Source organism: Plectrocnemia conspersa, unplaced genomic scaffold, assembly GCF_051122295.1.
Source record: "Plectrocnemia conspersa isolate PC_06_02 unplaced genomic scaffold, ASM5112229v1 ptg000008l, whole genome shotgun sequence".
In the NCBI taxonomy this organism is placed as follows: Eukaryota; Metazoa; Arthropoda; class Insecta; order Trichoptera; family Polycentropodidae; genus Plectrocnemia; species Plectrocnemia conspersa.
In genome coordinates, this window is record NW_028277172.1 from 4,856,412 (window position 1) to 4,883,862 (window position 27,451).

The 27,451-nt window shown below is 28.7% G+C and overlaps 1 protein-coding gene across 1 annotated transcript in view; it reads right to left on the minus strand.

The window, feature by feature from the left end:
- Positions 1–27,451, minus strand: part of LOC148232783 (multiple PDZ domain protein-like) — a 243,705-nt gene that overhangs the window by 36,269 nt on the left and 179,985 nt on the right. The window contains exons 24-26 of the mRNA XM_088191080.1: positions 607–806; positions 454–548; positions 324–393 (exon numbers count right to left, since the gene is read on the minus strand). Coding sequence (XP_088047206.1) covers positions 324–393; positions 454–548; positions 607–806 — 365 coding nt within the window. The remainder of the gene's footprint in view (positions 1–323; positions 394–453; positions 549–606; positions 807–27,451) is intronic.

Here is a 27,451-nt window from a genome sequence, read left to right on the forward strand (position 1 = left end):
TAGATAGAAAAGTTAAATGATTTTTTTTAATGGAAAATTAAGTACATGTTTGAAAATTTTAACTCACTAAAGAAAAGTGCATAGCTCAATGTGATCTATACAAAAATAAGATTCGCGGAAAAGTCCTTGCTAAAACCGTACTAATTTTATAAGTTAAAGTGGCGCTTGGTATACTAGTAAAAAATACTTTAACTAGTCACAGTGAACTGATCATTCTACAGATTTCAAAGTATTGTTGTATTAAATTAGACTCAAATGAAGCATTTGAGTAATCTGTCATATCATTATGATTATTTGAATATATATACACAAAAAAAACTTACCTCATCTTCCAATGTAACTGGAAACTGGGTCAATGGTTTTACGGCAACATCTTCCAAGGCTTGAGTCCTTCTGGAATACAAATCAAAGTTTATTCTCAAGTATTCAATTGTTGATGAGCTTGCGATTTACCTTAGCAATATGACTTTGAATATTGGTCCTGCTAAGCCTTTGATGATAGCCGAGGCGTTCAGGTGACACCTTCCATGAAGAACCACGCCATTTACCTAAAAAGCGTATTTGTAAAAATGTGCCTTAAAAAATGATTATGAGTTTGAGACTCACTTCTAAAATCTCATCTCCGACCAGGACTCCTCCAGCTCTGGAAGCAGCACCGCCAGGACGAAGGCCACAAACGAAAACAGCCATTCTTGATCGGTCCCTGTGACCGGCCAAGGATAACCCTAGACCGCCCCGGGGACCTCGTTCAAGACGCACCGCCACCACCGTGTGACCCAAGTTAGAATACTTCTTTTTAACTTTATCTGGAAAGAAATTAAAATATCTGGTTAGTTTTTCTTCAAACAATCTATACACGCTACTCAGTTACAAGGAAGTAAATATTTGTATTACAATGACTCGACTTACACGAGCGATTAGTAGCCGTCGATCCCTACCAATGTACGTAGTGGGGATACGACGGACTCACATAACCTAGTACAAACTCGCTATTTTTTTCATCCATTATGGCAGTATAATAAAATTGCGACTATACCGAATAATAATAAGTCACATAGACGATGAGATATTATCTTTGATTATAGTTTTTTAGACACTACATTCAAATCTATAAATGCAAAAAACGATTTTTCATTATCATATGAGAATAAATGATTATGTTCTATTCGACTCTATCTTTAGCGTTTTTCCTTATCGTCACGGCTCTGTATAATAATAAATAATGCTTCGTATATCAGTTAAATGGTTAATCAACTGATACTGAAAATGACCCGTAAAGTGTGATTGTCACGCTTTACCAGTTTATTTATCACAAATGCTACTTTTGTTTACTAATATATATGTTTTTTCTATATATATAAAGTGTATTTTATGTATTTGTATAGAAATGGAGAGATTTTATGTATTTATATAATAATTATCCCTAGCTTAAGTCGATCTTAAACTGTAGAATTTAGAGATTAAATTTTATTGAATACTTCAACACATTTTACAGCTTTATTTATTTTTTAGAAGCTTAAAAATAAAATGATTTATATAAATAGTCAAAAAGATAAATAAATACAGCAGTCGTTATCAACTCTTTTTTTACACGACCCTCAGATTTTGAATTGATGATAAGCCACGTCTGACAAGGGTCAAGTGTTTTCTGCTCATTATTTCTATGCACAGAGTGCAGTGACAGTCTTTTCTCCACTAGCAACTCAAGATAGCATTGTTAAGATGTAAAGCGAGAAACTAACTTGTAAAGTGGAGTGAAATTGAAGCGGATTCTCCAGGGCTGCTGACATACGTAATATTTTCACAGTGTGTGCACTTTTAAAGTGATCGTTAGGTTCGAATCATATCTTGCATTTTTGCCGATATATAATGAGATAGATTGAAACTAAATGCTGAAGTCTTGAAAATTTTAATTAGTTGAAATAAACTAAAACAATAGTTAAGAATATATTTTTGAAAAGCACGATTCGAAAGTTTTCATATTGTACTCTTTATGTCTATAGATTGACACGTAGGCCCTTATTTATGTGTCGTATATGGTTATTTGTGTCATGAACCTCCCTTGCCACCTTATATAACCGATTTGCGTGTACCTGACATTCGGAAACCCATGACCTTAGCCATATATAACAGTACACCCTGGAGAAGCTATATCGCGTGTCAACGTTCCCTTGACCAGTAAACTCTTAATATTCTGAAACAAACAAGGTCTAGTTTCAATTACTTACTAGGAGCTTATTATCAATAATAAATTACATTGTTTTCATTTACTATAGCACTCCTGATCACATGACATAATTTTGAGGAGCTGGGTTTATTTATGTAAGATAGTGATGCACATCTCTATCGATTGAATGAAGTAACAATATTTTATGATAAATGGTGATTTATGCTCTTGATTAAATGCTTAAACAGAGATTTTTTACGAATAAATAAAATAAATGCTAGTTTTTGTGAATCAATCGCGTGAAAAATAACCCATACTAAAAATATTAAAAACATCAGAAAATAAAATATTTTACCTCTGAATATTTATTCAAAAGTAAGCATTGGATTGACAGAAAAAGTCTGTATTAAATTAAGCAGATAATGTCACATTTAGTTTGTGAGATTTTCTTTTAAAATATAATAAAATTAAATTTACAGAATTATTTTTGCTACCAAGATGAGTGGATATTTTTTTTTTCATCATTGACGTATTTTTTAGATATCATCGATTTTATTCAATTTTTATTATTTATTATATTATTTTAAAATAATATTAATATAAATTGAGCTTTGAATATAAAGCAGATATTATCTGACATCCTGTTTCAAAATACTTGTGTGTTTCAAACTATATATTTAATAAAAATCTCTAAATATTATTTTATACATAGATCTGATTCTTGCAGCCAGTGTCAAGAAGATTTTTTGTAATTAAAAAATGTGCATTTTGAAATATGTTAACAGCTACTAAAATAGCCTAATATTTTTTACAAATTTATTATTATGTTTTAAACATGTTTTCAAGCCATATGTGGTACGTAATTAGGGATTGCAATAATACCGGTATTATCGGGAGAAAAACTTTCAATATCGGTATTACCGATATTGAAATATTAATATTATTTTAATTAATTTACCGAAAAAAGTGTACCGCTCGCACGATTCACAATGTTTATTGATAAACAAAACCATAGCAACTATTGTTACGATACATTTAATATATAAATTATGAATTATTTTATTTAAAACACAATAAATATTTTCGAAAATTCGGCGGCCCAATCCTTCTTTTGAAACAATACTTCTTTGATCGACAGCTTCTGGTTGCCTCCTAAATTTTTATACGAAAGGCTAGAGCACCACTCGCCAATTTATTTCAATAAAATATATAACTCATATTTTTTTCTCAGTTACGATTATGAGAAAAGAGTGCGTAGAAAATTGTAAATCAATTTGTTCAAAATGCGATAAATTAAAAAAAAAAAAACATAGTGATATCATTGTGATTAAGATGTTTTAATATTAATTTTAGAATAACTCAATAATATTTATTTTTGATAGATTTATCTCTCGTATACTCTATATCATATTATTTCTACTTACGTTAAAAGTAACATTAATCAAATTAGAGTTATGCATGTTTATGTAAATATTATAGAATAAAAAATACGTAAATACTGCATAGTCTAAAACAATTTGCCCAAAAAATCATTGATTTGCATTTTTAAATAAACTATGTTATATATGTGTTTTAAAAATTTGAGTACTCTTAATAATGTAAGGTAATAAAAAGCAATTATTCTTAGTTGTTACAAAAATAAAAAATAAATATTTTTCATAATTATTTACTTAAAAAATTAAATATAAATTAAGTTTGATTAAAAAAATACCCGTTAACATATTTTAATTACATCATCCGTAACAACTTATTTTTAATTGCTAACAGAAAAAAAATCATTGCATTATTAACTAATAAAAAAGTTTATTTAAAGAAAAACAATTTTTAAAAATCGATTTTTATTTATATATAATTATTGCGACTTATTTATTTCTAATATTTAACACCAATAAAGCATATTTAGGTAAAATATGTCTGTATGGAGATAAAAATGTACAAATAATTTCGTGTATGCAATACCTGATTTTGTTTTTACTTCGCCAGCCATCCCTATCATGAAGAAAAAAAGGCGCGATCATTTCTCTTTTACATAACATATAAACTGGGAACAGTTAAGTATCGTTAGATTTGTTTGAGATGAAGCAAATATATTCCTTTTATGTTAACACGTTACGCATATACAAAAATATCAAACATTTGCGTTGAAATATCGGCCAGTGTGATTTTTCACATAGGTAGAGTTTGCTGATATTTTGCCATTCTTGGACTAATAGGGATAATATAGGTTATTTACCTACAATGATGAAATATGGGCAACGTCGTTTTTTAGTCCAAAGCTATGGAGATATCGTTTTTACAAATAAGATGTACGATTTTCAAAAAAACAAAAATAATAAAAAAATATTTTTGGTACTTTCGGAACTGATAGTACCGAAGATCAATTTTTACTTAATACCGGTATTACCAGTATTTGTACTATATTCTTCTTTATTTTAAAGTAAAAAAATGTAAAGTACAAATATTAATTACTAATATAATTGTAAAATATATTTAAAACATGATATTTTAAAATTAAAATCATATTTCCATCTATTATATAAACTTACATTATTTTTTATATAAATATATTGACGTATTCTTAAATATACATGTATTATATGTATGTGTGTATTGATTTTTGCTGTTTGAAATTTTCGTTTGTGCGCAATTTTCGTTGACTAGAATAAATAGTAATATAAGTTAATTTATATTTAAAATACGCGCTGATTGTCAATTATATTTTGTAAAGTATACAAAATTTACATAAAATACAAAGCGTTCATGTAATAAAAATTGTAATTTAAAATATACTTATATTTTTAGCCAAAAAGATTTTTTGTCTAAAAATATAAGAATATTTAAAAAAAAAGTATTGCATAAAGCTATTGTATATAAAAATATTCAACAGACACAAACAAATATTATTCATGCTAAAAAATATTTTCAGCAAATAATAATATACAACGATAATTGTGTATTTTTATAGCAGTTTTACTTGATCATTAAAGCTTAAATGTAGTGTATAATATATAAATACATATATCATAGTTTATTAGATTGAGATCCCGGGAGAGCTCAACTCTAATCGGGACCGGGAAAACGCCCGCAGTCGTCGATCGTGACGGCTTAGGTCGAGAGCGGAGGTGGAGCAATTCATTGGCGTACAGCTATGCGAAACCTACAGAATGTTAAAGCTACGAGTCGCTAATGGGCCAGTGGGTAACAAACTATGCTTGACCATAATGATTGTGAAATGAAATTTGTAGCAAATACCTACAAATTGATATATTGAAAAAATGTTTTATACAAAAAATCGCATGATGAGCAAACACACATTAAATAGTTTAAAACATATGCAAAAAGACGAAAAAAATCCAAAAGGTCAGCGCCAAATACAAAGGAATGAACCTACATGAAAATTTATTTAACGTATCATTACATTATATATTTCCCAGTTTAATAAAAAATAGTTTGAAATATAATTTTTTTTAATTTTGTGCTTCGGGGGACTATATACTGCAGAGAGCATTAGTAATATGTACCGATCCTGAATTTTATTGCTATTGTTTTTCCTCACGGTGTTTAATGTTGTTTTTATTATTATTATTGCTGCTCCTGCAGTTCCATCTATGTGTCTTATATTATAAATGTAATACGTATAATAATGTATAAGCATCCACTTTCTATTTTGATCATTTAATAAGTCATCTGAATTTTAAGATTGTAACTCATTTTTTAAGACAATTTGAAAACTATGTAACGTCGTACATATTATCATAATTGCACAATTTTTACTACGAATTTTATAAAGTCAATGCTACGTCTTGGTTACCCCTGCAGCTAAAATGAATCTTCAAAGAAGAATCCGAAAAACAATTATTATAAATCCGTGCAAATCCTCATTACACAGGGCCGGATCATTTGCAAAGTAAATGAGGCGCTCGTTCCAGTGGCATCAGACGCGTACAATAAAAAACAAATTAAATTAATAATTAAAAAAATCGCCGAAATTATTTCAGACAATTTTATTTTATATAATACTTCTAAATTTACATTCCGTATTCACGACGGGTATTTTTTTCCCGAGCAGGGTCTGGCGACATAATGGCCCCTTTGTTTCGGCAGTCTTCTCGCGCCAACCGGCGTGCGAATGATAAATTGCCCCGTGAATGTATGAAAATTTGACATTTTTCCTGGGCGCCTGTTATTTTTCCAGCAAAGCTCACCTATTCCCCAGTTAAACTAGGCCGTTTTGCAGTGGAATGGAAGGCTTGGCATTCGCGCTACACCCACACCACCCTTGCGCCGACTTTTTCCGCATAGTCTGCTAATACATTCTCGTTGGAAAAAAATATGTCTCAGACAAGACAGGAAAACAACATGGTAAAAAACTGACGTTTAAAGTTGTTCGATAAATGTGTCGCATTGTGGCGCACTTTACCATTAGCTATTTTCTATACATACGATTATGTGGTGTACAGTACATTGGGTACATTCTAAGACCTTGAGAAATGCTTCAACAGAATCTTATATTGCTTTTGAATAATAATAGTTTTCTAATAAGTATGATAAACTAATGATTATTATAACATTAAAAATATCACACATGACTTTACAGGTGCGCGCGTAGATGAATGGTCAATTTGATATGATCTTTTACGCTTGTTTCAAGATTAATATATTGCGGCAATTAATAGCTCATATACTGATGATCTGAAAATATTTCAAGCTATTCGCACAAATCCTGATTTACACATAGAGGTGATCGATCGACAATCAACTACCAAGTGGTACATTTTTGCCGAGCAGAATTCTCTTAGAAAGGTGAAGTTATATTAGACTGAAAGTTAGCATTTTAGCAAAGAGCTTTAAATGCGTTGTTATATGTATATAAAATTAAATGGCTTCGTAAAACTTAAATATAAAATATTTTTATACCAAAATCGTTGTGGGCTATAAATTGTTATGCGATCAATTGACGCGGTGGTCAACTGCTAGTGATTAATTGCTGGTGGTGAATTACAGTGTAAAATTAATAGCTGCAATCGTAGTTTTACTAATCTTTTATTTAAAAAAATATTGACATCTTAATTAATAATTGACTGCCTATTGTGTATGTTATAAAAGTAAATGACTAATAATTTTTTTTATAGAGAAAATATCAAAACTAATGTATTATTTAACAACTAACAATACTATACGAATAATTATTTGTGATTTTTTATAATATAATATGCGATCATTTTACGGTAAAATAAAAGCACAAAGTCAAATGTATCTAACCTTTAGCTAACATTTAACATAAAAAACAAAGCATTTAATATTTTTTTCGTTTCAACGTTCGAATTCGTTCTTAATATTCTAAATGCCTCATACGTGTGCTTTTATTGTGATGTAGTATAAAATAGCATATTTAAAACTAAAATAAATACTTCTTAACGATTTTTTTTGGATCCTGTTACAAAATAATTAATAAAAATATATATTTAAAATCGAAATAACGGTATAAAAACCGTTACTATTCGTTGACTTTTAATTCACTTAAATCCTTTTAGCGGTATCGCCGTACATGTACGGCGGCCAATCTTTCACTGTTTTGTGCTACCCCAGATAGTGAAATATTTACACATTGAACCAAAGAAATAATAAATAAAGAGTATTATATGTATATAATTTTTTTAAATTTGATTTAATGTAAATGATTTTCATAGAAAACAATACTGATAAATTTAAAAGTACGGAATAAGTAAATATTACAAAAAATATTTTATATTAATTTAATAAAAAAATATTGAGAGCTTCTGAAATGATATAAAAAAAATTACAAAAAATTAAAAAAATATGTTAAATAAATTCACGAAATTTAATAATAAAAAAGTGTTGAAAGAAATTATCAATACATACAAAAAAGTATGCAATATAAAATATTAATAAATAAATACCATCAGAAATATATATGTAAAAATAACTCACTTTCAGATGTATGTTCCGATAGGTATATCATTTAACTCACTACTCAAAGGGTTAAGCATAAATTTTTAAATTAAATCTAGACAAGAAAAGCAGTACATATAAATCAGTTCTCAATTTAAATATATAGAATGATATTTGTATTTTTTTATGCAGACAATAAAAACGAAAAAGGTAGTCTTGATTTTGGACAAAAATATTTAAATATGAATAAAACATATATTATTGATGTTTTAAAAATATTATACAATTTTAGGTTTTAGCTTAAGAATTTAATTGAATTTAGAAAGTAATTATAGTCATTTAAGCACAATTGCAGAAAAATATTTGTGCTTAATTTATACATGTTATATGTATATTTACAGCCGGAAAGAAGATTACAATACATCACTATCTATCACAGTTAAAAAAGTTATACCATATCTGGCACACTTGGGTCGTTAGACAAGGAAAAGTTGGATCATCAAACTTTTCCCTCACAAAGGTCATAGGACAAGATAGGATTTAGGTCACATCCCAGGCTTTGGCAACCCAAGGCTGGAAAAAAATTGGGCCAGGGTCATGTAATGTCTTTTTGTGTGAATTCAGATAGCACTTTATTGTAAATATACATATGTATATTCAAACATACATATACATAAATCAATTTGCATTATCTACATACATACTACGTGTATAATTTAAGCCTTGCTTTGATTAGAAGCGCCTGTGAACTATTTCGTGAATCGTAAAGTCTACTTCCTAATTTACATCTACGTTTAATATGTACATACATATGTATATAATGTTTAAATATATTAACTTTGAATTAAATAATCATAAAAGTCTAACTTTTACGTTTTTGTTGAAACTCTTAGACTTTGGACATCTATTTATTGATGGTATATCAGTCATAACACTGCCATACTTTATTCATTTTATCATTTAGATTTGATTTGGAGAACATCAATACACTAGAGTTAGGCGAATCAAGTAGAGCTACGACGAATTGGCAAAGATGACCCTTATAAGTCCAAAAAAAACAGCAGTTTTTACTTCAAATAAGAAGCAACATCGATATGGTATATATATATATAATATTATTATTGCACAAATTGTACAGAAATATTTAAATTTGATCATGAAATATCACACTGTATTCATGGGCCATTTTGCACAGTCACATTTTATTAGTTTGCGCTCCGAAAATGAAAATTTACCATCCACTTTGAACTTGACATTTGCTTTCATAAATTTATGGACGAAACCCTCTCTCTATTATCATATAACAATGTTGTTTTAAAATAAATATTAAGGATATATTTTGAGTATAAAAAAGAGAGAGGCGCTAGAAAATGGAAGGGTCAAAAATACGTCAATTTTTTGAAAATCATTTAGCGAGAAATTTTTCGATTTATTTTTAAAATTATGCTTTTTTTAATAAGTGAGTATTATATTATCGCAAATAAAATTCCCATTCATTCAAGATACATTTCCTCCAAAAAATATTCACTCGTGGCCCGTACACTTTGATCCGCCCCCGCCTGCGCACATGTACGCACTTTATAAAGTCGCTCCGGTACGTGCTCCAAATAAGTTTATTTTTTCAACAAGCAGCCAGCGGCGGAGAAAAAATGGCAGCCGCTATCTTATGCATGGGAAACTAGGACACCCTGTACCTACATTAAGAATTCAGGGTGGCCCCGAAGGGCGGCACGTTAATAATAATAAATGTTGTAAGCGCGTACCGCCGAAAAGTAGTATCCGGGGGTTTTCCTACCAGAGACAAAAGGGCCGGCCTGGGTAGGTTTCGCAAGGTGCGGAAGTGACGAAAGCAAGGCCGAATCAGGGGTGATTAACGCCCCTGGTTCCCCGTCCCTGTACCTCTGCGGTATCCGACTGGAGCGGCGTGATTGGAAAGTTCCTGTAATACTCAGTAATTTGAATATACCCCACAGTGGTGACCCCGACGTTGCATAATTAAACCATTCAATTATGTATTTTTTTGTTCAAAATTTTTCAATGTTTTTTTTAGCTCAAATTGTGGTTGAAAATATAAATAATTTAACTACATAAAGCATGTTCAATATTTTTTGTAATTCGTAATCCGCTGTAAAGTTTTAAAATCTATGAAATCATCTTGCGTTTTACTATTATTACTAGTTATTATTTTACCACAATAATTGAAACAACTTAACATATTTATTGTGTATTATAATTCAAACTGGACCAGGATATGCGAAGAGACAAGCGGCGGCTTCTGAGGTTTTCCATTGATAATTAAAATTTGAACAAACCCAATGATCCTAAAATGTGTCTGGGTCATGGGTATAGTGCCCCGTTTTTTGCGCGCCGGGCAAAAGCGCTCCGTTATTTATGCAAATTAAAAAATAAAAAAAGAATTGCTATAAAAATAAGCACAAAATAAGATATACCTACTGTTCATTAGAGGTGTCGAACGGAATTACAATTATGTATTCATTATTAATTCGTTTTGTAATCTTATTAAATATTTTTAATACTTATTTAAGATTTAGTAACCCTATGGGGTGTGTGACTTGGTAGCCAATGAGACGCAGGTTCAATTCATGTACTATGCTTTTTGCAAAATATGGAATAAAGTGCTTTAAATAATGGTAGAAAATATTTTTTTAATACAAATAAAAACATTTTAAATATTTAAGAAATATTTACTTGGAGCTGAACCGAAAATTGAAAAAAGCGTATTTTTTTCAGGAACGAAAACCAGAACCGAATTAATAAATAAAACTAATATATTATTTGATTTACATGTGAAGTAATATGCGAATTTTTACTTATTTTATTATTAATAATTATCGATTGTTACTAATCTAACTATTAAATTTAATGGGTTATACCTAATGCGAAAAAACTAATTGTATTATATAACACTAAATATAAATTAGGGTAAAAAGATTAAATCCAATTAAAGTCACACTTAACTTGTAAAACGACAATAAAAATATAATATGAGCAACTTATATTAAAATAATATTTTAAAGCATTTTTCTGTGAGGAATTTTTACTAAAAATCTAACTTTTTATAAACTTAAAAAAAACATAATTATAAAATTATTCCTAAAGCTCATGGTGGTAAAAAAATATATTAAGATTTTTTCTTAAAGAATTACTCCATATAAAAAATAATAATCTTGCAATTAGTTGTACAAGAACAGCTAAAAGAGACCTAAAAGTAATGCACCACCTATGCACCTTTTTAATAAAAGCAATAAGACTAAACTAGATATATTGTGCTGGTATAAATATACTTTTAAAGATGAAAAAGTACAGACGCGAAAACAAAAATTCCATTCCGTCACAAATTATCTAAATTAGTCAAAAACTTAGGGACGATTAGGACGTTGATCTTCTCCCTTTTCCTTAATTGTATGTTATAAACAGATAAAAAAGGAGATCGACGGTAAAACGCTGCCATTGAAAATTGCTTTACTTGCATCTGTAATTTTCAGGATTTTTTTTTAGAATTATTTTGACTACCACTTCGCTTTCGACTTGTAATACTCGAGAGTTTGGGCCAAACTCCAAACGGATCGCTAAATTTTTAGTGTCCATAAAAAAACAGTGTCAAAATTTTTACCTTCACTTTGAACGATCTAGTGCAGTCAAGCAATCACCATGATGGTCCAAGAGTTTAATTTCATTTTTGAAATGATTTACACACTACTACAATTAATATATATTGCTTAAAAAAACTTACGTTATTAAGCTGTTATCTGAAAAAATAATAATATTTTTTTTTCAGCAAGTCCACGAACTTTCCAGCCGCCAAGGGTAACTTTCGACTGGGGTTTATGTACATCGGCAGAGCTGGGTCACCGATGGGTTCGCGGCGTGTAATTGCTTAATGCCTTTATCGCAAAAGCTCTGCCTAGATACCTATCTCGGCTTAGATGGGTATACAAACATATGTATACATATACCTACTACCCATAGTTGGGGGGGTTTTGCTCAGAGGAAAAACCGTGAAAGCGAAAAGAGCTGCGCTCGTAAAGGGATCGCGTTTGACCCCTGGGTCGTATTTAAATTCGTCAGCGGGTCCACTAGGGTTTTAATGGGCGGTTGCTGTCCTATGCTGGGATTTTAATATGACCAGTTGTGGGTGGCCCGGAATGGGGTGCGGATGATGCGCTTAATTTCTTTTCGGATTATAAGAGAATGTGTATATGAGGACATTTTTGGGAGAACTTTAAAACAATGACAATACAGAAATACAGTGAATTTAGGAAATAAAAAATAAACTTGAATCAGAACTGAAGAATGTTTTTTTTTAATATCGATTAACAGTTAAGCACATGTGCAGAAGAAGAACTATAAGAAAACGTAAGAAAATACAGACGTTGTAAAAGATTTTTTTTTAAATTTCTTTTGTGTCTAGAAGACTGGGATTAATAATATTTATATATATAAAAATAATTCAGTTCAATCATTACATAAATGGCTTTCTTAGATTTTCCTAATCTCATAAAAAAATATCGTAATTAATAATTAAAAATAATAATCGAGCTAGTTCATGCAGTGATTTTAAGCTGTAATAATAGCTTATAATTAATAAAAAAATATGTCAATACTATAGGTATGGTGATTCACTTTATCCCGTTGTAACGCATTAAGATAACGCTTATTATTAAATAATCAGAAGTATGTTCAAACCATGAGAATATTATTTTCAGGGTTTTGGATTGATGACTTCTGATATTAAATAATCAACCTCATACCGGGATCTATTGTGAACGGCATAAATAACAAAATCATGTGCACTGATTTGACCATTTAATCATTTGCACATGGAAGCTATATTTCATTCTGCGTTACATGTGCAATTTTTCCCATGGACGAGTTATCTCGTCTTTAATTATTATTATTATATTTATTTTGCACATAAACAAGACAATACATTAACAAGCAAAATAGACTAATGGTATAAGTTGGTGACTAGCACAATAAATACCCAAGATCGAAACCCACATGAACCCAAGTGTTTTTGATTTATATCGTATCTGAGTTTTCCTAGATTTTTCTAATCTCACGGATAAATATCGTGATAAATAAATAAAATAAAATTAGCTAGGTAGTGCTGTGTAAGTAGTTTATAATTAAAAAAAACTACTGCTTTTAAATTTCTATCGAGTCTGGAAAATCTAAGTTAGTGATTATTATATAATTATAATTTCCATTGAATATCACATATTATGTTTTCTTAGATTTTCCCAATATCACGAATAATTATCGTAGTGAATGATTACAAACACAGTCACATTAATTGATTTAAGTTGTTTTACTAGTTTTTTTTATTAAGAAAATAGATGTTTTAGTCTATTTTTTTTATTAAAAAAATATATGTTAAAAATAGTTTGTTTTAGTCTGGTATGTTACTATTTACTTAATAGTTGATTGAATGTGTTTACCTTGTTGTAACGTATTGGGCTGATGCCTAGCAAGTTGCATGAAAGAGTTAAATTTTATTTAAATTGTTGAAGCTAGCTCTAATTTTACATTAAATTAAAATATTTATATAAACCATTTAAATGTTGTTATTTAAAATTTGTATTTTACTATTCAATTTGTAGTTCTTGATTGTGTTTACTATGTTGTAACACATTGGGCTACCGCTTGTCCTGTTAAATCGAAAGATTTATATTATTTAAATAAACACATTCATATTGGACAAAGGGTTGAGATTAAGTAAATATATTTCTTTATAATTATATGGTATAATTAAGCAAAGTTGAGAATATTCAGTATTTAATATGACTTGTACTAATAACATTTTAAGGGTCCTTTAGTGCAACTAAGCAAAATTTTTATTGGAATGACAGTGATAACAATTTTTCACGCGTTAAAAGCGCCATAAACGAATTCACGCGATTACAAAGTTGCGATGCCGTTGTAATACAACCCTACGACTAAGATCATAAAGGCCGTTCGTAACATACTGCAAGAGTTATTAATTAAATTGAATTAAGAACATATTGGAATCTAAAAAAACAGGTCACTTGATCCCAGACTATATTTTTATTTAAAATTTAACGCTTATGCAAGTCAAAAAGTTCTAGCAAGAAATCATATTACACGCACAAATTGCAGCAAAAAGTAGGTGAGCACTAAGCCTCCCCCTATATTCACTTAATGACGGATTCCACACATTATAAATCATTATACATATTGTTCAATTTTAATATTATTATATTATAAACAAAAATGTGTTTTTTATAGTGAATGTTCTAAAAAATATTTATTATTTTTTAATTGTAGATTTATTTTTTACATAAAATAAAAGAAAAAATATTTTTTTCCCTTAAATTATAACCACAATCGTTTTGTTTTATAATATGATTTTTATATAAATTTAGCTAATAACTAAATATAAAAATGAACATATATGTTATGAATAATCAGTATATCTGTAGCTTGTATGTATATAAAACTTGCTTCCGTCATCACATCAGCAATAACTTTTACAATCGAGACACGTGAGTTCATTTAAACTCGAAACCAAGTCAAGCAATGGTGACGGAGAAAACATAAAAAGCAGCCGCTTCACTCTTCACGTTAACCGTGGTGCAGCTACGATGATATTCAAAGATTAACAAATACTATATTTATATGGTTAGTATTTAAATGAAATATTGGGTCAATATTTATAGTACTTGTTCGTTTTTAAAGCTGTCAGAATGAATACTAAATGGTCATTATTCATAAAGAATAGCCAGTATTTATATTAAACACATATGATCTATATTCTAACCTAAGGTAAATTTTATTTGACAGTTGCGAAACGTCTATTTGCTATTTAAACGCAAACCTAACATTAATGAATTATGAATAATAGTAATGGTTAATTTGTTTAGGTTAGGTTTGTGTGACTAAATATTAGATTTATACAGACCAATAAAGCTATGTATACTGAACAAAAATCAGTTTATATTGATATATTCATTTTTTTTATTAAAAACACAACTTCTTCTCTGGAAAGTTACAAGAAAATCAAACAGCCACAAATGCATATACTAGAGATTAAGCTAGATAATGGGCGGAAAATAATAGAGAAAAAATATTGCATTCTTTGAGCATTTAACATTATCATTTTCAACACCCTGTCTAGAAAATGAAAAAAAAATACAGTCATTTATAAAAGCACCACATCAACTCGAAAATGACCTTAATGACCTTAAAAAAGCTACTGAGCATGATTTTATTACAGGAAAAGTGCCGGTAAATAAGTACTATTAAACTTGCCCATTACAGTAAATTAATATTGACCATTGAACTATTTAAATACTGACTAAATATTATATAATAATAACCTAAATTTTACGTAAAATAATTTAAAACTATATAGCTTTGCCTTATATAAAAATTAGTACTTCTAAAACATATGACAATTGCCATTAGTTTTTTTTTAAGACGAGTCTCAAGAGTCATAAAAAAGACTTTGAAAAGTCTGCGTGATTCTAGTGTTCTAAAATTCATATTGCAAATGTTTTGTTAAGCCAAGCAATCATCGTTTTATAGATTTATAATTATTATTGTCAAAATACCCACACGATAATAGTTTTATTATTAAATTATTCAAGTATGCAATGAGTATATAATAAAATAATTAGCAAATTAGTGAGTTTTTAACACATATGTTCATTTGGAAAACATATATTCATAACAATCGGGCTAATTCAATACATATGTTAATTCTGCATTAATTGTAAGCATGTCAGGTAAATTATTTTCACACCAATATATTAGAGGCAAAAGTATTGAATTTCAAGACATACATATTCGTACTCAGTCTTTTAATTATATAAGGAACGAATTAGCATTACTCATTAAGGCTTGAGAGTCATATTTCAGGTCATAAATTTTAAATGAACAAATAAGAGCTGCTTTACGCAATTTGGTAATACGTTCGGATTAATTTATTTAAGGAATTTCTTATAATACAATACACACTCATACTGGATATAAAATTTCTTAAATTAAAAAGAAAAATCTTGAAAGGCAAATACCGCGAGCTTACTCACAGTCGCTCGGTATCATATAACTTTTTAATGAAACGCTTTCATTTGCCAGTTAAAACTGGTGTTTTAACTGATTGTGGTTACCGTAGGTAGGGATACAGAAAGAGAGATAGAGAAAGACTTTTCGGTAACTTTTACTTAAGTAATTAATATTACAAGGGAATTAAAATCCTAAAAAAATAATGGCGGTATTTGAATAATTACTTTTCATGTATTTTAATGACGGTAATGCATATCTTTCACTGAAATTAATAATAATATATATTTTGAATTGGTTTTTATAAATATTCATAATAAATTCAGCAAAATCGGACATATGAAATCTCATTGTGGCACACCTTTTAAAACGTAAACATAGTTTGATTTGCTTATCGATCACACATCCATCCAAGCAATCGTTTGTCATTAAGTAGCAATTTTCCGTAAAGCCATACCATACCCTACCGCCCCGAAACGTTATTAAGCTTTAGTCATCCAGTAAACTTATGGACACCTTCTATCTTTAAAGCGGCGTAATAATTTAAGCGACCGTACAGGTGGCAATTTCCATATTAAATTGCGCTTTAGCGCGAAACACGTGAAACTTCATACGCCGGACATAATGGGAAAACTTTCCACCGTAAAAATCCTGTTTCTTTTTTCAATGTTTTTATAGAAATATATATAAGTTTATAAAAAAGTAATTATTAAAGTTAACCGGCAACGGGGTCAACATAAGTTCTAGGATCTGTATCAATGCGGGGCCGTCTATTGTTCGACTATATACTGCTGGAGTCTAATAGTACAATGAGTAGAGTGATTTATGTTAGCAATGTATGTTCGAGTGTGTGCATGTTAACTCTGGACTTGTATCACGTATGTGATAAATTAAATAACATATATAGTTGTGATAATATGGATTTATTATTAAAATCGAATAATAAAATGATGAGACTAATGCAAATATACACAAGCATTAGTTAAGAAAATACAAATATTTAAAATGGTAGGTGGGCGAGTAATTAATTAATTGCCGATTGACCCAGAGGGATCGCTGTAATTTGGCGTTGCACACTAATTGACAACAATATTTTTTTATATTTTATACAAATTCACAACATAAAATTATAATGTCGATATTTTATTAATAAAAATATTATATTTTGTAAACAACAAAGTCATATTTTTACTACTTAAATTGTACGAAAATTGAGATTATACGACTTTGACTTTTAAAATTTGTATAGTCAATATGGTAAAATACGATTTAAGGGCTGAAATTATAATCTGTAAAGTGTTAAATAATGATAAGAAATTACTTGTTTTAAAATAGGAACATCGTATACAATATTTATAATTTATAAGATGTCTTATTAATACCTTTAATTAAGGTAAAACAGATGCATCAAAACCGACTGAACTTTAATTGTTAGTAAGGTCATTTTGTCGTGATTGATGAGCCCTGATGTCACATCAATCACCAAGTCTCGGTTGATACATGTTCGGTGCATTATGATCAATTTGATGCCAAGTGGTTCGGTCATGCAGTTACAATCGCCGGAATAATCTGCTATGATGATGACCATGCATCGGCAATTGGAACGGACACGCCATGCTTCTAAAACGTGTCCATTATCGTCGAGCGAATTGAGATTGAGATAAAGCAGAACTCGTTTAAAGAAGATCAAGATTGAATTAAGCTTTTCCTCCTAAGTATTTAACATCACCGAGTTTCAAAGATCGCTTTTTAATAATCACCCTTAACGCACATTACTCAAGGGTGATTATAAAAGCAACGCTAATGGCACTTACATCAATTTGGAATTAAAAGATGCTGCTATTAAGTAGCACCATCTCAAGAAATGCATGTTTCAATATAATCGATTTCAAAGCTCGTTATGTAATTCAAAATTAGGCTTCATTAAACATGTATGCCTTGATATGGTTACTGTTGTCTCCCAAGTCAAGTTATTGAGTGGTGGGAGTATGGGAGATTATGTGTTTCGTGTTAAATTTCCCTAATATTTTTTTATGCTATATTATATATGGCTTGATGCTGATATTTGGGTTTAAGATTATATTCATCCATTAAAAAAAGTAAAAAGTACAAAAATGTTCATATTTTTAAAATAAAAAAAAAATATAAATTTATCGTATAATTAATTAACACTTACAGAGATTTAAATAGGTTTTATTTGTAAATATATCGTTAGGAGCTGATGACGCAAATGTGCGTCATTCTATACTCGAGCTAAATTATTTACAGAATTCTACATATATCATGTAAGTTATTTATTTATGTAACGAGTTTTAAGCAATCAAAACCTTGTGACGGATACTTTTGTTTCCAGGTCATAAAAGTCTGTGTCTGCGTAAAACTGTTAATTAAGGCTTTAAAACACAGGTCTTTATTATATATAAATACTACGTTTATTATATAGATATCTAATAAATATGGGGGAAAAAAGTAATAATAAAGATTAAATCTGTTTTTAGTGGCAATCATTTTGTTTCATTAATTAAAAACTTTTGTTTAAAATGTACAGTTGGAATTTGAGAAATGGTGCAAGTTCTGTGACAGACACTCCTATCGGTTTGATTTGTTCAAATTATAAGTAGGAATGGCTTTTTTATAAATAAATAAAAATAAAAAAACACATTTATATTTACCTAAATAATTACTTAGTTCATAATCAGTCTCACTGTCCTCGACTATGGTCTCCATTGGCCTGCAAGGACAACCGTTGTGGAAGGGCTGCATAAGGACTAGTATATTCGCACAACACACAGTGTTGATCTCCTCCTCTTCTCGCGTCTTGACATCACGGCGTTAATTTTCATTTTTAATAAATTATTAGAAAATAATTTATTTTGATTATTATTAGTATTTACAATAATTGATCCCACGTTATTTAATAATTTACATCAGCGTAATCAGTTTAGCGGCACTTTTGTTAATTAAAAATTTATATTAATTACTCTTTTTTAAATATTAATCACTTTTGAAGAGTTCAAACACTCGATCACAATTGACACAAATTCTGCAACATTATTATTATTATTTTATTACAAAAACACGGTTCAAATTATTTGGTGCTATTTTTTACGCGTGGCAACACCGAGCGCGCGACTCGGAAGCGGAAATGCTCACTTTTTGGCCATAACATGCAGACGATACGTTATCGGCGCTCTTCCTGCGAAAATTGCTGTGCAAACATGTCGGCACCGATTATTCATGCCAGTCGCTATTACACTACGCGCCCAGTGTTGCCCGCGTGAAAAAAAATCGATCAAGGTCAATGGTAATGTGCGTGAGAGTGATTTAAACGTTTTTTGGATATGTTATAAATTATTTAGGCAAACATATCCGGGGTTTTTCGGTATAGAAATAATATTATTTTATTTTACTATATAACACTTTCCCGTTACAATATATCGTTAAAACAAGCGAATTATTTTAGAAATTATATTTGAGTTGCATAGCAACAACATGATGGTGCATTTGTTTCAAAATTTGAACCACTCTAATTTATCCGTTGATAATATTATTGTGGTTCTTAAAAAATAGATAAAAACTATCATGCCACAAATAAAATTATATTCTCAAACATTATTTTTCTTCATCAGATAACAGATTCGAGCCACGGAAAGACAGTCACAGTTAGTCGTCTCTAAAGAAAAACGTAATCGCATACCGCAATATATTTTGTGTGTATGGTGAGATTGATTGATAAAGAATTGCGTATTGCGAAACTTTTAAAACTGGCTAAATAACAACAGTAAGTTTTATTGTGAGAAAAAAATACTTGTCAATAGAACTTGAATAGATCTACAAGACGGAAATGTATGTAAATGTGGCGAAATTGACTTCCGATAAAAACAAGGAACTTGGCTGGATAGTTTTATCTCATCCTCATTTTTCTCCAGACCTTGCTCCTTTTAACTATTATATGTTTCAATTGATGCAGCAATTAAAAACACAGACGATGGGAAAAGAGGGTTGTCTCAATATTTTTCAGCATCCAACAGTTTATATTAATTGAATTAAAAAAATAAGGAGGTGGGAACAAGTTATATCTTTAGAATACACTTATATTCTGTATCATTAAAATAAAAATAAACATTTAAAATTAATTTCGAAATAATCTTATATTTATTCTTAATATACAATGTAACTAATTAAAATATTTATTGTTGTATTTTATAAAAACAGCGTGTAAAAATATTTTTCATTTTTCAAACACCTTCGTGCATTAAGAAATTAATTATAATATTAAGTTTATTTTATATTTTCTATTTATGTTATATATTATAAATATATGTTTAGTTAAAATGTGTTGATGTAAAAATTAGCTATAAAGCTAAATAAATTAATAAAATAAAAATAATAATAAAATTAAATGCCCTTTATAAATAAACCTAGTTATCTTAAAAATGTATACTAATACTTATATATATAATTAAAATTAATAAAAATTTTAACTAGATTCATTTTTGTAAGAAAATCAAATTTACATTAAAAAAATGGCTTTTGTGAACAATTAATGTAAATTAATATTATTGATATATTTTTTTAAAGTTCATTACTTTGGTGAATAATTAATTATTTCATAATGAAAAATAATATAATATTTTTAAGAAATTACTTTTATATTAAAATGTTAATTACTCTATTCAATTATTGATAAAATTTAATTAAACTTATTTATAATTAATTTTATTATTAATTATTTTTATTGTACAGTAAAAAAAAACACACTGAATATTATTATTTAAACGTTGATCTTTGCCTCTCATGAATGAATCATAAAGCGTTAAGTCTTAGAGTGAATGATTGTATATTTTATATTTTACACACCAGATTCCAGAAATAAGCACCGAAATGTCGATATTATACAAGAGTATAGGAAATCTTTTCTCGTTGCTATTTTCAGAATTCGGCGTATATATTTTTCGACAGAAATGCACACGCGATCATAATATATGAGCTCGATACTCAAGCAGTTGGACTCTAGAGAGAAAATCGTAATAATATATCTCGGCGAAATATATATTGGGGCAAGATGCCGTATGACGTTTGGCTTGTACACACATACTACATACATACGTATATAAATAGTAATTTAAAAAAAAACTTCGTCTAGATTTTTATTGCTTTTGACGTGAATATTTGACTTCTGAGAAATGATTTCTTACTGCAATATACTAAGCAAGACCAACTACTAATCGCAAAAATCTTATTTTACAAATAATTAAAAACGAAACATTTTTTTGGAATAAAGACATCAAAAGTATTTCATATTGTTTATTTAATAAATGTTTAAAATAATAAAAAAAATTATGGCCCAGAAAAATATATAATAAAAAACTATATTTTAAATCAAATCTAAAGTTTTCAGAACCCTGTTCAAGTATATGATTTATTTTGAAACACAACGCAAAGATAGCATTCCAGACAATTTCGAAATCTTTACGAGCTCTTTTTTAGTGCCGTATCGATTAATCTCACTCGGAACGACCCCAATATTTCAAGTGACCCATTGACAGAATCACTGGTGGAAAATTAAAAAGAAAACTGTTTTTCATTTTCATTGCCAACGTCTCGGCGGGTGACTTCCGTTCTGGATCGTTTGGCACTAGTGATGGCGGACAAAGATTGTCAGAACCCCCGTCGGGAGCGAGAGGGTTAATTAAGACTGACGATTCGAATAAAAGTCGTCGGTTCGGACCGAATTGATCTAGTTCAACAAACATGTTTTTCCAAGTAAATGAACCGTTCGCTGCGATTTTAACAAGTCAATTGACATGGGCAATCAAGGGTTAACTGATGAATATTAGGGATAAATTACACTTACACGCACTGAAACAAATGTAAAAACCTAGTTTAAAATAGTAAATGAAATAAAATTACGATCAATAGTAAAAGATGGTTTAAAGAAGATTGTAAAATTTACTATCTTGTTCTTCTTCTTTCTGAATATAAGCACACACATTTTGATCGCACTTATTTAATTATTGTAAAACAACCATTAAAATACGACAAATGTTATCCTAATGCGGTATAAAAACAATGGTTATAAAGTGATGAGACACTAGAAAAAAGTTGTCTGTAAATCAGAGACATATACTTTAATAAATATAAACTATTATTACAACTTACAATCAATGCATATTAATAAACATAACATAGCTCACATTTATTGTATTTATTTATTACGATATTCATATGTGAGTTGCGAAAATCTAAGAAAACCTTATCTGCAATACTCAATCAGATTTATAATTATGAATAATAAAAATAAAAGCGGAACCTTTGAATCAATTTTCATTTCACATAATAAACTTCTAAAAAAAGTTAGCAAATAAAAAACGTCATTATATATATATATATATATATATATATATATATATATATATATATATATATATATATATATATATATATATATATATATATATATATATATATATATCTATATATATATATATATATATATATATATATATATATATATATATATATTCAGTTTTGATTGAAATGTTTATATTTTACTGAAAGACAAGACAAATCTTATGTTGTTTTAAAACATGCTTTTAAATAATACACATATATATATATATATATATATATATATATATATATATATATATATATATATATATATATATATATATATATATATATATATATATATATATATATATATATATATATGTATGTATTATTTAAAAGCATGTTTTAAAACAACATAAGATTTGTCTTGTCTTTCAGTAAAATATAAACATTTCAATCAAAACTGAATTTTGGCTCGAAACATTTTTTTATTTGATTATAATACATCAACAGTTCAGTTCTAATTTGAGTTAAATCTAAATTCTATGCATTTTGTATTGCAATAAATATTTATTTAAATTAAAAAAAAAACAGTCAACAAGAACTTAACACATTTCTTATTAAGATTTTAATTTAATAAAATAAACATTTCTATTATAACTTTGGATAAAATCAGCTATATTCTGACTTATTCATTTTATAATCAGTTCACAAAATTAAATATAATAAAAATTCGCTTTTTTAAACAATATAGTTAAGTAAAATAATTTTTTGATGTTTTATGAAAGTCTTATTAATTTAATCTAATGATAATATTTTGAAATGTACGAAGCACGACGCCAGGCCCTAAATATTTTATTTTATCTACTATAATAAGCGTGATTTTAAAAATCTAAAAGATTTTAATCTGTTTCTAGTAGGCCTACATTTTAGTAGATAATGTTTTTATAAGAATTTCTTCATTTTTTTAATATCATTAATAAGTTAATTTATAAACCGAACACTTATTAAAAAAACAGTCAACATAACAAACAGTAACAACAACTTAATGAAGCGCTTTCCAAGTATACTAGTTGACGCGACTCAAGGAAATCATATTTCAGCATACCTTGTTGTTTTTTGTGTGAAATAAAAATAGATAATTTTATATTCCTTTATTTACAGGTATATGAGAAACCATGCTGTTCCTAAATAATGTATAATTTAATATAGGATATAAAAAAAAATTTTCACTACCTCTCGAACGTAATTTTGAAGTCTTTAATAAAAATACATTTATTCAGTTAATTTTTTTGTAAAAAAATCCCCTGTCAAAAAGAGCTTAGCTACTAATGTTTCTTCTCGATTTTTCACTGCGCCGGGTTTCAACAACTTATCCATATTTAATAATAAATAAATTAAAAAACAATTCACATAAAAAAATATTGATCTAATAAGTAATAGAATGTTATTGGCAATCACGAAGAACGAGCGTTGAATTTTTTTAGACAAAGATTACGCGTTAGTGTTGTTATCAGACTGATTGACTTTTGTGAACGCCAGTGCTCCGCATGAGTTTAGAAATGAGACGGACTGAGAAAAGAAAGAAAAGTGACTAATAAATTGATTTAAAGCATATTGATAAAAAGAGAGAATGTAGACTTCCTATCGAACGTAATTCTAAGGTCTTTAATGAAAATACCTTTAGTCAGATTATTTTTCTCTGGGATTCTAATCCAGGACTATTGGGTATTTGTCACTGATTTATATAACTAGTCTTAATGTAGATATATGCTAGCTTATGAATTTGAGCGGGCCTGGAAAATAGCGGTCCGCGTAAAAATTTTATCTGAGTGCAACACATTCTTTCGGTGGACCTCGACAGGAAAACAACAGCCGGTGGTGCCTCGTCCACCGTTCACTCGCAAATATTTCATTTATCCTGTTGTTTTATTTTATATAAGAATTGTACACTTTAATAAATATCTGATATTATTGTTTAAACATTTTTTTTATACAAAAGTTTAAGAACATTATTTTTTTAATTTAAAAAATAGCCTTCATAAAAAACACTAAAAAATAGGTATTTTTTTAGTATGGCATGTGGCCAAATTTTTCATTTCCAATGTGGCACGACATCTAAATGATTTGCCCACCCCTGAGTTTGAGTTCTGTTCTATCTCATCCGACTTTGAAACTAAGCCCCAAGGACAAGAAGTATAAGTTTAGGCCGTTACTGGCTGGCACCCGGTTTGTAGCGTTGGAGAGTTTCAAACAACAACGTCGAAACAGTTCGATCGATCATCGTCGTCGGTTATTGTGTGTCGTCGTGCGGCACATAAATCTCGTAATGGATGCCGCAAAAAGCGATGCATCATCGTAAAGCTGTTTTAATGGCGCCCGCACTCGACGCGAGTGGGTATTTAGTGCCAGCGGAAGTTTTATTAGTCCACCTCTTCTCGCTGTACACATACGATATGATAAGTTGGGATTCTGTTATTCAAAGACATTTGATGCTTAGAAAGCCATGCCCTTTAATTTATCATGGTGTAGATAATACTATGACTAGAGCATTCGACCCGGATACCCGCACGAATACCCGTTTCTTTTTAACGAGTACCTGGTCATTTTAATTTTAAAATAATATTTTATAAATATATATCTCACACAATTTTCAAGATGCAAAATTTTACTATTTAGCAAAAACTATTTAGAGATTAAGTGGGTAGTGAGAGCAGTGTATTGAAAAGGGATATTGAGCCTTTCGTGCGTGCCGCGCGGTGTTCTATGGAGTTCATTTCTGTCTTTGCGTGGAGCATACCGCAGTATTGGGCTTAAACCGTGAATGGATTCGAGTGTTATTTTTAAAGCCATCTAATATTGCATTATTAAATGTTATTGTTATTAATTTAATCTATGAGAATAATTTATTTTTTTAACTAAAAATAATTATTAATCTTTTTTTCATTAAACGCTTTATGTAAGTATATTTTTTCTTTTCATTTCATTAATTTCATCAAGTGATAATGTAGATCTTTTAAGTAATGTAGATCTTTGCTGAAAAATAATGAAAATTTTAAAATCTTATTATTAAATTAATTTAATTTTAACCGGATTAGACACTTTTGATCTAAAGCTTTGTTAAGGTCAATGTTATTAAAAAATATATACAAAGCCATTAAAATTATAAATTTGTGAAAAAATATCAGATTTATTTATGCAAAACCGCAATATTGTCATTATTAACTTGAAATTCATTCGTGTATTTTATATTTTTAATTAATCAATCTAATTAACGTATCCAATTTAACGAAACTCTCGGTATTAAAATGTAATTTAGTTCGCTTAGCGACAACGGCTAATGACGTATTTTATAAATGTACGGGGGAGTATTAAAAGTTTAAAGGACTTAAAAGATTATATAACATTAGTACCTAACATTAAGTAATCAAGATTATGAACCATTTTTTTTTTATATATTTGATAAAATTTACATTCGAAATATTTAATTTTTTATAAATATTTAGTTGTAAGTTCGTACTCTTTTTTTGTATTTTTAAATTTCTCTCTTAAAGATTTCTTAAGCTTGATTTAGCAGGAATTAAAAATCTCAAAAAATATTTTAAAAAATGATATTTGAAAAAAGCTCTAAAAAAAATTGTGTTGAAAGATAGAAACGCGTGGTTTAAAAAAACAATTACTCAAATCTTGTCGATTGTATGTAGCACTTAGTAGAATCGATAGTTTGTTTTTGTGACACTATTGTGGCAAAGTTTTAATCAGACATTATTATTTTAAAACTTAGAAAATAAACATTGGAATTGAAAAGGAAAAAGAGCATAATTGAAACGCACAAAGCTGGTGAAGCCATGTCTTTTTAACGTCGATTTCACCTTATCTTGTGCTTCGCATTTTCGAGGTATTTCACTAAACTTTTAACGACTTCATACACTGTCCTCCGGGGTCGGCGCCTTTCGCTGATTTACGAGGGCGGAGCGCCAGCTCTTCGATAGGCACACGAGCAATTTGCTGGAGGGATCGCGAGCTTTATCTGCAATAACTCACGCTTTATTACGCCGAGGCCAGGGGTGTAGCTTGCCGTGCCAAAGAATCAAAGTCAGGGGTCGTAAACTAACCTGGCCGCTTATCAGTCTAGTCATAAATTAAGACTACAGTCGGTCAAAAAGGATTATTTTAAAACTACACTTGAATTAAATTCAAGTATTGATCTAACCTCACTTACTTTTTTACAAACTGCTCGAATATATACATATGTAATTTTTTTACTATTATAACATTAAGCAAATACAGTTCTTTAGTATCTAAAGAGAATTGACACATATAAATAAATGTCATATTATGTTATTTGGCGTTAGAAATAAGCTGACGATTAAGCTATATGTAATAGTTTAATCGTCTATTAAGCTATTTATACAATATGATACAAAGACATATTTATTTAATTTAAAAGTTTTTGTTATATATTTGTAATATGCTTTTAAAGTGAAAAGAGTAATAATATAGCATTTAAAATCACTGCTCTAATTGTTTATATTGCATTAATATAATATGATATAAAGTACATTAAGTATATGTGTGTTACAAGTGCAAATTTTCACTGGTAGATATATATAGTTATATGAGTAAAAATATAATTTGACTGAAATGTGCTATACTTTTATCTGACTTAATATTACTTTCATTTAATTTTAAATTAGCTCACAGTAAATATGTATTACAAAAAAATATTTTCACTAAAATTTTAGTGAAATTATAGAAAAATACACTGGTTCTACTAGTAAAAATATATTTTCACTGACATGTGCTAGTGAAATTATATGCCGCTTTTTACTATTATCTGACTTAAAATTACTGTCATTTAATTTTAAATTAGTTTACAGTAATTAAGCTAATTGTAATTTCAACGTTTATAAATGTAAATATTATTTTTAAATTCCATTTCTATTTTATTTAGAAATGTACGTTTTGATATAAGGAAAAATTTGTTTT